This window comes from Hordeum vulgare, chromosome 2H (genome assembly GCF_904849725.1).
Source record: "Hordeum vulgare subsp. vulgare chromosome 2H, MorexV3_pseudomolecules_assembly, whole genome shotgun sequence".
In the NCBI taxonomy this organism is placed as follows: Eukaryota; Viridiplantae; Streptophyta; class Magnoliopsida; order Poales; family Poaceae; genus Hordeum; species Hordeum vulgare.
In genome coordinates this window covers 341,150,782-341,162,665 of record NC_058519.1, presented here as the reverse complement: position 1 = coordinate 341,162,665, position 11,884 = coordinate 341,150,782, and the positions used below count along the sequence as shown (strand labels likewise).

Below are 11,884 nucleotides of genomic sequence, written 5' to 3'. Positions count from 1 at the left end.
ACCCGTAGCTTTTAGACCGTGCACCGGATTAAAATGTTTTCAACATGTAAGATGCTTAGAATTTTCTTTAGTTTCACAAAAAAACCAACTCTCATGCATAATTAGATCTGTTTAGTGTGTTGTTTGCATCGGTTTGCGTGTCATCGTGTTAAAAACGGTTTAGGTCGTGGTTAATTAACCGTAGCTCCGTTGGAGATGAGCCATATATGTAAATGGTCCAGAACAACGAGTAGAATCACGTGAACCACTTTGTTTCGCTGTTTAACAAACATAAAATGTGATTAGGACAAATCTGGACAGAATTAGAATTTAACGCGTGGGGTCATTTCGGAGATGCTATATGTCGTTTCCGGTCTCATTTAAAATGCCTAGCTAGGTAGATTAATTTGTGCTTCACCCTCGTGCCATGTTTAACAACATTTAATATAGCCGTGTACCTGAACGGGAGTGAACTAAATAATTAAACGTGGAGTTTCGTCGATATGCAACTCGTTGCATATCGAGCTTCACTTAATGTGTAGTGTTTGATTGTAGTGATTGCCATGCCTTGCATTAGATCGTTCATGCATCATATGTGTCTTGCATCGTGTGGTGAATATCTTTGTTGATGTTTGTTTTCGGTTTGCTCTGTCTCGATAGAGTTCCGCAAGCGTGTCGGAATGTGAGGACACGTTCGACTACGATGGTTCGTCAACTTCTTGGAGTTGTTCTTCTTCCAAGCGGGATCTCAGGCAAGATGACCATTTCCCCAGATATCATTACTATCATTGCCATGCTAGTTTTATCGCTTCTATCGATTATGTCTCGTTGCCTACTACATGTTAAATATCAGCCTCTCAATCATGCCATGATAACCTTCAACCTGTTCGACCTAGCAAACCACTGATCGGCTGTGTTACCGCTTGCTTATCCATGTTGTTAGCGTTGCTAGTTACAGGTGTAGTTGCTTCCATGTGAAAACATGGGTTCCTCGTTATATAACCATATATAAATGCTATTTAATTTAATGCACCTATATACTTGGTAAAAGGTGGAAGGCTTGGCCTTTCTAGCCTGGTGTTTTGTTTCACCTTTGCCCCCTTAGTTTCGGATACCGGTGTTATGTTCCATAAACGAGCGCTCCTAACACGATCGGGGTTGTTATGGGGACCCCCCTTGATAATTCGTTTTAGATTAAAGTTGGTCCGGCAAGGCCCAACATTGGTTCAACATTTTCCCAACATAATAATTCTGTTAACATTGAAATGCATAGGGCGTCATGAACCCGGGGAGTAATTTTACATAAACAGGGGGGCCAGTGCTGATGGTGTTGGTCCCAAATGGTCTGCCTGCGGGGTCACCATGGGGAAACTCGAGGTTTGGCACCCGTAGCTAGTTCCATCCGTCGTGTCCTGAGAACGAGATACGCGGCTCCTATCGGGATCGTCAACACGTCGGGCGGCCTTGCTGGATTAGTTTTACCTTTGACGAGATATCTTGTGCATCGGGATTCCAGTGATGCTTTGGGTAATCTCAGAGTTGAGGTTTTCCACTAGGGAATCCGACGAGATCGCGAGCTTCGTGATTGAGGATTTCTATGCGGCTTGTGGTAATTTGTGATGGACTAGTTGGAGCACCCCTGCAGGGTTAAATCTTTCGGAAAGCCGTGCCCGTGGTTATGTGGCAACGTGGAAACTTTGTTTAACACTGGTTCTAGATAACTTGAAGTTAACTTAATTAAAATATGCCAACTGTGTGCGTAACCGTGACTGTCTCTTTCGTGAGTTACTTCTCCGATCGAGGACACGGTGGGGTTATGTCTGACGTAGGTATGTGTTCAGAATCATTCATTTGATCATCAGTAGTTCACGTCCGTCATGCGTAGATCTTCCCCCTCTTATTTCTTGTACTCGTAAGTTTAGCCACCAAATATATGCTTAGCCGCTACCGCAACCTCACCACTTAACCATACCTCACCCATTAAGCTTTGTTAGTCTTGATACCTTTGGAAATGAGATTGCTGCTCACAGATTACTACAACACCAGTTGCAGGTACAGGTAAAGGTTACTTGACGCGAGCGCGTTGATTGTTCATTTGGAGTTGCTTCTTCTTCTTCTCATCATCGATCTAGGATGGGTTCCAGGCCGGCAGCCTGGGATAGCAAGGATGGACGTCGTTCTTATTTTTTTCGTTTGTTTTCGTCTGTAGTCGGACCCTGCTCTTACTCTTGATGATTATGTAATGTACTGATGTGACTCTGATGTAGCTTGTGGCGAGTGTAAGCCAAATCTATTTATATATCTCTTCTTTTCAGTACATGTACTTGTAACGATATCCATTCTTGCGACACGACGAGATGCGCTTCTATCTCTGACGAGGCCTTCGTGCCAAATTGAGGATAGGGTCGCATCTTGGACGTGAAAGTTTCCCAACAACTTCTTTTGATGATTGTCTTCACAATCTTGATAAAGTTTTGTAGAGTTGTGAAGACGCTAATATTGTTCTGACTTGAGACAAATGCCACTTTATGGCTAATGGAAGTATTGTTTTAGGGCACAAAATATCTGGTGAAGGAATAGAAGTTGATGAAGCAAAGATAGATGATATGGAGAAACTCCTTTATCCTTGTGACGTAAAGAAGATAAGGAGTTTTCTTGGCCATGTTGGTACCTATAGGCGCTTTGTTAAGAATTTCTTTAGTATTTCGAAACCCTTGACTAACCTTTTGCAAAAAAAACTGCTACCATGGAAAATTAGCCGGAGCAATAAACACCTACCGGGTAGGAGGGGTTGGCGCAAAGCGTACACAATGTTCATTCTCGTGCATACTTCTTAGGGCTTCTCTTGGGTCCTCCTCCCTTGCTCGAGTTATCAAGAATGGTGTTCATGACGCGAACCCCTTGCTTGGCGAGCGGGGGGCACGCACAAGGGGTGGGCGGTGCTCTGCAACCATTAGAGTTTCTTCATCCACCGTCACCATAGCATCGGCATTTGGATCATGCAACTTGCTTCATGTGCTCAGATGGAACGAAAAGGATGCCCCTTTCACGCACCTTTCCCGAACACCATGTGGTCACTTATCCAATGTCCTTGGACCTTGTGGAAAGCACGCCACTTAAAGTATGGACCTTGGGACCATTCATTTTCTTCTGGCTTATTGTATAGTGGGACTTCTGCCTTCGCATTATTGAGGCCGCTCCTCAGGAAGAGGCCTATTGTGCTTGGGCGCGCATGATGAATTCACTTCAGGGACACTCGAGATCCCTCGTGCTTGGAGTGCGTGGCGGGTTGTGGTTGAGGGCTTTGGTTTAACTCCCCATGGGATGACCTTGAGCTCGAAGCTTTAGCGATTTGGCTTCATACTCTAATGAATCTGTTCAAGAACTCACGGATGGATTCTGCCCCCCCCCCCTCCTCCACCGGAGGGTGAACTTAATTCCCTTGGAAATTTGCAAGGGGAATTTCTTGTAAACATTCTCATAATCAGGCCACGCACCTCCTTCAGTTGAAGAACCATGTTTGCGCTAGGTAAACGTTTCTGGCCGGTGCGCCGGCCGAACCGTTTGGCCGGCCGCACGCGACCCGCACTGATTAGGCATGCAACCTTTTTTGTCTAAATTTGTTGCAACCAGCTTTCATATTTGTTATAAGTATTTTTTTTATTTGCTACATTTGTCCAGTAAAAAAGCTGCATGTACGTTTGGTTGCAATTCCAGTTCGTCGGATTTTTCGTTACAATCGGTGTTTTTTACTTTTGCTACAACCGTGTTAATTTTTACTACAACCAGCATCATTTTTTGCTGCAACCGTTCAGTAAGTTGCATCCACGCTCACGTAGATATTTGCTACAACCGGCGTTTAACTTTTGCTACCACGCACCATCAGCTTCTTTTTTTGCTACGATCACGTAGATATTTTTTTTTCTATAATTTTTTTTGTTACAACCGTTGACGAAAATTGCTGCATCGCGTCGAAATTTTGCTGCATCAGAAAAAAAATATTGCATGAAGATCTAACGCGCCGAAATTTTGCTGCATCAGGAAAAAAATATTGCATGAAGATCTAACGGTGCGTCCGCACGGCCAGAGCACTGGCCTTTGCGCTATGCCAGAGGTGCACTGGTAAGAGCGACAAGCCACGATGTTGCAACCACGGGTGGTGCTGCTGGGTGACAAATCATGGGAACGTAACAATTAATGGAGGAGCACCGTCAAAAATAAGCAAGTGCAAAGCTCTGCTGAGCGGCAAGCCACAGTTTTGCGACACATCACAGGCAACATAACAACTGACGGAGGATTATTATTCTCACGGCATGGTGTGTGGAAGAGACGAGCGAGTCCTACGATCCTTAGCATAATGCAGCTGCCCTGGACGGCTGGGGGGCGATCGAAGCCTCCGATGCCAGGCATCCTCCTTTTGTTTAAGGAGGCGCCATGGCTACTCTTCTTCATCATGCAAAAGCACTCTGTGAAGAAATAGTCAAATAGTCATATTGCCTACTACAGAATATTCAGCTCTCTACAGGCATTGGAGCCATCGCAAGGGATAGGTTTCGAGCAGCTACTGCAACTATTTAGTTCAACGCGGTAGATATCCAGCAACACACTCTGGGTGGACTATCAAACTGACAAGTTAGTAAGAACCAGTCTCATCATCTCGGGTACGAGGACGGTGAGTCAGGTAATATTACCTCCGCCCAAACTCAGTCAGAGGTATAGATGCGTTAGGCCATTCCCAGAGAACTTCATAAGGTTGATGCGAATCATTCTCGATCGGGGAAGATCCGCCTTGATCTGTCGCCATTCTTCTGAAAACAGCAATCTGGGAAGCATAACCAGGTTCGTCGCTCGAGCCGCCAACACCACTGAACTCCACACTGTAGTTGTGGCTTGCAGCGAGGCCAGTAGCCCACCGCTGGAACTGGGACCGTGTCCACTCAAACTTGTGATCATGGTTGCGGAACTTGCAAGGTCCAGCATTTTCTTCCTGCTGCTCTTCCTTGTTTGGCATAGCTGACCTCTGGAGGATAGGGTTGTATTCGTAGTTGGGTGTGGAGACAATGAGCACGGCCGGACAGAATGAACTCAATACAACGTTGCCAAATAAACTTGCTTGGTCCTCCTCCACATGCTCAATCACCTGCAGTTTACTTCGGTTAGTCGAAAAAAGTCCCTAAACAAAACCAACATACAAGAAATGTAGGAGTACAAGCATTTCCAAGTACATTTTATGTAGTATAGGTTAATCACTACAAACGTCCATCAGGTACGATGTCTTACACATCAGGAACTAACTCCCGCGGGTCACTGCTACAGTAATTCTACGTCAAATCCGCATCAGGACCTAACAACCCATGACATATCAATTCTAGAACAAAACCAAACATAACATTTTATATAACAACACCAAACAAGAAGATGCAAACAGTTCAAAAGGAGTACTCAGCTACCTCAAGACAGGTGCCAATGTCAAACCCATATAAGCGAGAATCAAAATCTGTTACTGATCCATGATAGAGCACAGCTGCTGGAAAACTAGTTTGTAACAAGAGTTTCTTGCTAAGCTTCTGATGAAGGCTCTGCAATGTCAGATAGAGGTGAAACAAGTCCAAATGTAAATCACTGAAAAGGAAAAAAATGGTTCAAAGAGTAAACAATTATTAAAGCATGAATATTACCTTCGCCGCTCTCGTAAGACCCTTTCGAGAAATATCAACACCAACAATTTTTTCAAGGGTTGTTGGATGCTCTAACAGTGAGTCAAGAAGACTACCAGATCCACAACCAAAATCAACCTGAAAAATTCAGCTTTAATAGTGACAAGCCAATACTTGAAAATAGGGAACTAGGATGAAAGTAAAATTCACCAATGTTGTAGCATGCAGCTGGTTGATGTGCCGAACAGCAAATTCAACCCTCTGTTTAGATAAAGGAGGATTGAACAAGGCCTTCTCCATTCTATCTTCTAAAGGTTCAGTTACTTGCAACAACTTTACAGAGAACTCCAAGACGCAGCTGTCTGCAAAAATGTTCAAAATGTGGGAAGGATGTTGAAGCCCAATTCCAACAATGATAGATAACTGTCAGATTGAGCTATTGATATAGGTAGCTCACCTCTAGATATCTTGGAAAGGTCCGGTGACAACTCACTAGCTGCAGCCAGGCTCAAATCCCTATCAGACAGTTCATCTACAAAGAATGCACTTTGATTAACTGAGATTTGAGTTGCACATGATTCAAGCTGATTCCTAACAGCTCCAGCCCCTATCTCAAACTCAAACTCATTATTGACTTCTAGGAGATGTCTCTTTCTGCTGTCCTTCATAAACAGGTGAATACTGTAGCTTATGCAAGCCATCGATCCATGGGATGGAAAAACACCAGAATCTTGACCATCAATGTCTGTTAAAAATGTACTGCTTTCAAGCTGCTCGTATGATGTATCCATAGAAAAATATCCAACTGTGTTGCATGTTCTTGAATCACCACCACTTGTCTTGCCATAGACAGATAAGCACATTGCAAATTCTTGTAAAAAAATATTCGGATATATGGTGAAGCCATCAGTGCTCTTAGGAAGGTATAACTTCTCCACAGGCATGTTCAGCTGCTTAAAATAACGATTGAACCAAATCAAGACCCTCAACGCAGAATTCTGAACAGCATCAGTTTCCTTGCTCCAGCTATAATCTGTATAATACTCTAGTAAAAGCTCCCTCTTCTTTGAATATATTTTGACAGAGCACTTGAACATGTCTGGGTTTTCCTTGCCAATCCTTCCATCAATTATGCACTGATCTTTTGGTGACCCCACCTGTTCAGAGCCCACAGCTGATCTTAGAACATTACAGGATGTACTTACCCTATTGGCAGCGAAATGCGGTTCTGATAGCCTCTGGAGGCGACAGAACGAACAAAGGAGATCTCGTGGAGAGGGGCCTCTCCAACTTGTACGAGTATAAACACATGGAAGCTCTGCCACAAGAATCGAATCCTTGGAGATCTTGTAAATTCCATCAGGTAATTTTCTCAGAAGAATCCTGAGGATCCAAAAGCATGTTACATAAACAAAATATAAAATAAGGCGAGAAAGAGCAGTTCCTAAAAGATAAGAGAAAAGTAGTCTCGAAAAATGAAGATAAGTATAGAACACAATGGAGAGAAACTGATGAATGACCGGTATCTACAGCCAGATGATGACCCCCTATAGATTGTTAGCTGGTGTATCACTTATTCATATCAGATTGCAGTTTTGCTGCAGACATATATACTCCCTCTGTCCAAAAATAAGTGACTCAAAAATGACTCAATTTTGTACTAGTTTAGTACAAAATTGAGTCATTTTTGAGTCACTTATTTTGGAACGGAGGGAGTAGCATAAAAATGGAATCGTCAACAAGCTTGTACCTGTAATAGGTACATAGATTGACATGATCAGTTTGAAGTTCTGTATCTCTCCTTGTGTATCCAACATTTGCCAAAACAGCATCTCCATAAATTGTTTGGCCAGAAATGTAGGAAGCTCGCTTATTTATTACACAGTTCATATTGCGATCTCCACAATCATCCACCAATTCTTTTGATAAATCAGAAACAAATTGTACATCCGGAGCTGGGAAATAAAACCTTATCTCAGAAGATGCTTTGCCAACTGTTCTGTAGTAAGAAAAATGCTTTAAAACTGTCAGCACAACCAAATTGCTGTCAAGGTTCAGAAGTCAAGACTTCACCATGTACTGACCTTGAGACAAGGACATGAGATGAGTCAGTTGCAGAGAGCTTCGATGCTATATCACCCATGTAATGTTCATTCTCTGACATATTAAGGCTTACCACCTTAGGTTCATCCTCCATCGCACAAGGAATAAGAACTGCTTCTACTCTTATGGGATCTGAAATACCAGACCAGCGCTGAAGTGCCAAATCAACAGCCTCAGGGGAATAAGGCCTTTGACTCTGAATCCATAAGTTTCTGTTACTAACAGATACACCAGGAGATTGTTTGGCAGCATTATAGATCATCGAAAGAACCAAGAGAGGATCAAATTCTGCCTTAGGGTCAATAATTTTACACAATGTATGGACCTTCACATCACAAGCAACAATAGCTGAAATAAGTATCTTTCCAAGGAGGTCCCCAGTTCTTCTGAGCGTCACACTCAAGTGTCCAACAAGAGGATGAGATGATGTGGGGAAGTTCTGAAATGAAGCATAGAAGTATGGCCTTGTTAGAATAGGTATTGAATAATCAAAACTCAGAAGGATGTCATGGACAAATAAACATGTGCTTCAATTAAATCTAAAATTCATAGGGAAAATGACTAAGACTTCAAGGCCTATATTTAGATAATCATATAGAAACATGTGCTCAAACATGAAAGTGCCCAAAGAAAAAACTGACACTATGTTCGATCAGTCTGTCTTTTACGACAGATAACCATAACTTAGATATATCCCTTCAATAAAGGTCCTCATTATTAAACTTACAAAAATATTAACAATAGTTATTAATTACGCGCTACAAAAACAACCTAGCCATTAAATGCAAGGATCCCAGTGCTAGGAGAGAACATAGAGTTCCCCTGAAATGGGCAACAACATGAAAATACCAATCTGCCTTTTTCTTCCTATGAATTTACATTTGTAAATAAATTAAATCTTAAACTTTGACGATACAATACCAAGATCAGACAAAAATACGGACCTCATCTGTAAAGAAGTAAGATATCCGACCAATAAGTTCCTCCCAGGCTTCTTCAGGTGTATTAGGAATATTTGATGTGGGCTGAATACCAAGCTACAATAGGGGGAAAATGGAGAGCATAACTTGTCCATAAGCATGAAGAACATTGCACATCATGAAACTATGTTGTACTCCCTCCGTTCCAAAATATAAGTCTTTTTAGAGATTCCATTAGAGACTATATACAGAGCAAAATGAGTGAATCTACACTCTAAAGTACGTCTATATACATCCGTATGTAGTCTGTAGTAGAAACTCTAAAAAGATTTATATTTAGGAACAGAGGGAGTACATACCAGATAGCAAGCTACCTAACCTATCTTCACAAAGGAACTAGGTAATTGCGCATCTTCTCACTGAAGTTCCTAACCATTGTTTATGAGAATTATCAGTGGAAAGGGTGACGAAAGATGGGCTATACAGCTCATTCACCAAGGATGGATTCTCTAAACTGGGTTATTGACCTCACAAGCCAAATGTTTGTATCTAAGATACAAGATAACATTGCTGCCTAAACATAATGGGGCACTTCATGCCAGAAAGAAACAACCGAATCTAGAGAATTGCAACTAGTCCTTGTCCCCCTTTTCAAGTAAGACAGCAGGAGGGAGAGAATTTTATATATTTATACAGTATAGAATCACAGCCTAATAATGTTACAAATACATCCTAAAGCGGCAGCGGTAGAAAACTTTGGCAACCCACGTGTATAGGGAGGAAGCAGAATCGCACGCCCCCACCAGCCCTAATCGGTTTACCTTTTCGATGGCGATCTGCGCGGCGGCCTGCTCGGCGTCCTTCTTCCTGACGAAGGTCCCCGGCGTGGCGACGCTGAGCACTTCGGGGATGTCAAGCTGGCATCGGTAGACGCACCTGGTGTTCTGCGGCAGCGCGAGGCCGGGGCAGACGCCGTCAGCGTCCTCCCGCACCTCGTCCACCTTGTAGACGGCCTTGGCGCCGTACCGCTGGTGGATCACCGCCTTGGGCGTCGCCGTCGCCGTCGCCGTCGCCGTCGGCATTGCGACTCGTCTCGGCTTCGATCGACCCCCAACGCCTGACCACCGTGGCTAAATCCTCCAATCGGCCCTGCAGAATCGATGGATCGATCAGGGCGGAACAGAGTGAATTTGCGACCGAGGGGTGGGAATGGAATCGGAGGGCAAAGGACGGGTCACGAATTAGTGGAGTTAAACCCCAACCGTGAAGAGGAGTCGAGGCCTCGCCTTCGAGGGGGTTGGGTGAGGACTGAGGAGGCGCTTCCGTACCGTGCGGTGGGGTTTAGAGCATCCCGTCTTACAGCATTTCCTCGCGCACGCGCACACACACCCAACAACAAGCCCTCCCCGCGACATTTTTAGGGTCCACGGTGCGAAATCGGTTCTCGGTTCAGTCATACCCTAAAAGTTCGTTTTTCGTTGGCTCGGACGGCCCCCACGATCCCAGGCCCGGAGGCGCAGGTGAAAAACGTTTTGGCATGAAAAACCGCTCGGCCCGCCGAGTCAGCGTGTGGTCGTGTAGTCGTCGTCCTCACCGCCTCGTTTCTCGTGGGAATGAATGCGAAGGATGCACCGCCGGACGGTGCAGTGAAGGCGCGAAGACGCACGTCTCGGCGACTCCTCGCAGGCGTTCACACGCCGACGCTCCGTGTGCTCGCCCGCCCGCGGCTATATAAGGCGACCCACCCCCGTGGTGGCCACACACTTCTCCTCGTCGACGCTCTCCCCTCTTCTTATTCGCCACCGGCCTTCTTCACCATCTCAGCTTCTTCTCCCAATGGTCGGACGCTACCACGGCGATGGAGCTGTCGCAAATGCCTTTGACCGTCGGCACCTCCACGAGGATGAGGCCCGCCTCCTCTACTAGGCGGAGTACCCGGCGTCGTCGGACATACGGGTGTCAGGGTCTTGGAGGCTCAGCATAGGTGGCGTCCCGGTGCCGCCACCGCCCACCGGAGCTGAGCGGCGAGCGAAGATTGCGCGCATTATGTCCGGCCTGCAAGAGAACTCGCGCAATCTTCCACGGTACACCCCCGACAACAACGCGCTCTGGACGACATTCTTTGACCGCCGGCACGCCGACCAGCTCGCCGCCACCAACGGTATCGAGGCCCGCGGCCGGCACAACTCCGAGGGGCGGCGTCAATGGTGGAGCGGTCCCGGCCGCACGCTCGAGCCCGTCCTCGAGCACATCAAGGACAGCAATACATTCTGGTATGAGTACCCTCCCCCGCCGACCTTCTCCCGTCGTCGCGGCAGCTCCTGAACCCCGAGGAGGATGGAGTCGACGACGTCGTCCTCGTCTGGCTCCCGCTCCTTCGGATCGCCGGCGCTGCTCCCCGTGAAACCGGAGCCGCAAGAGACGCTGCTGGGGCGGTGCACGCGCAGCGCTGGGATCGTCATCAACGAGTCCTGCTTCTTCCTTCCGCCTCGTGCAGCCGAAGACGGGACCGGGGCTCGTGCCCGTCAAGCAGGAGCACCTCGCCATGGCTGCGGACGACGACGAGGCCGCCCTGAAATGGGTGAGGGACGACTATGTCCGGTGAGAAATGGAGCGGCAGTGTCGTGCCCTGGAGGAGATCTTCGCCCGTCGTCGCGGCCGCGAGGAGGGCGGCATCGTCATCCTTGACGAGAGTGACGAGGAGGCGTCGGCGCCCGTTCGCCTTGGCGACCCAGGGCAGGGGAGCAGCAAAGACGACGCTCCAGTGGGCGGCAATGGCGACGATGGCAACGATGGCAACGACGACTACACCGCCTTCTACAAGCTCCTCGACGTGTAGAAGGCGGCGGCGACGGGCGGCGGTGACCTTAGCTAGTTTTTAATGTTTAATTATGTTTTTTTCTAGTTTTTGTACATATTTTAATCAATCTATGAACTTTGTATGAATTTCATATGAATTTTGGCCAAATTTGGGGCGATTCACATTTTTTAAACCCTTTCGGGCGCCCATTGGGGGGGGGCAACTTCGAACCCAAGCACCCCCCAGGGCGAGTTTTTCGCTGGTGCACTCCCAGACAGCGCTATTTCATGCCCCGGGGGGCGAACGGGTGGAGATGCTCTTAGGCATAGTTCTTTTCAACACACCGTAAAATCTTGGTTTCGAATATTTTGAGTAGAAGGACTTGATTTGTCTTTCAAAATCCGAAAAGTTTTCTAGAATCCTAG

At 46.1% G+C, this 11,884-nt stretch overlaps 1 protein-coding gene across 1 annotated transcript; it reads right to left on the bottom strand.

Annotated features, from left to right (window-relative positions):
* Positions 1 to 4,161: 4,161 nt before the first annotated feature.
* On the bottom strand, positions 4,162 to 10,017 carry LOC123426220 (small RNA 2'-O-methyltransferase). The gene is made up of 11 exons (XM_045110010.1): positions 9,922 to 10,017; positions 9,481 to 9,808; positions 8,684 to 8,776; positions 7,721 to 8,178; positions 7,387 to 7,635; positions 6,094 to 7,019; positions 5,847 to 5,998; positions 5,658 to 5,774; positions 5,430 to 5,558; positions 4,671 to 5,119; positions 4,162 to 4,445 (listed from the first exon to the last, which is right to left on the bottom strand). The coding sequence occupies exons 2-11, from the start codon at positions 9,739 to 9,741 to the stop codon at positions 4,418 to 4,420; spliced, it is 2,862 nt and encodes a 953-aa protein (XP_044965945.1). The 5' UTR covers positions 9,742 to 9,808; positions 9,922 to 10,017; the 3' UTR covers positions 4,162 to 4,417.
* Positions 10,018 to 11,884: the final 1,867 nt, after the last annotated feature.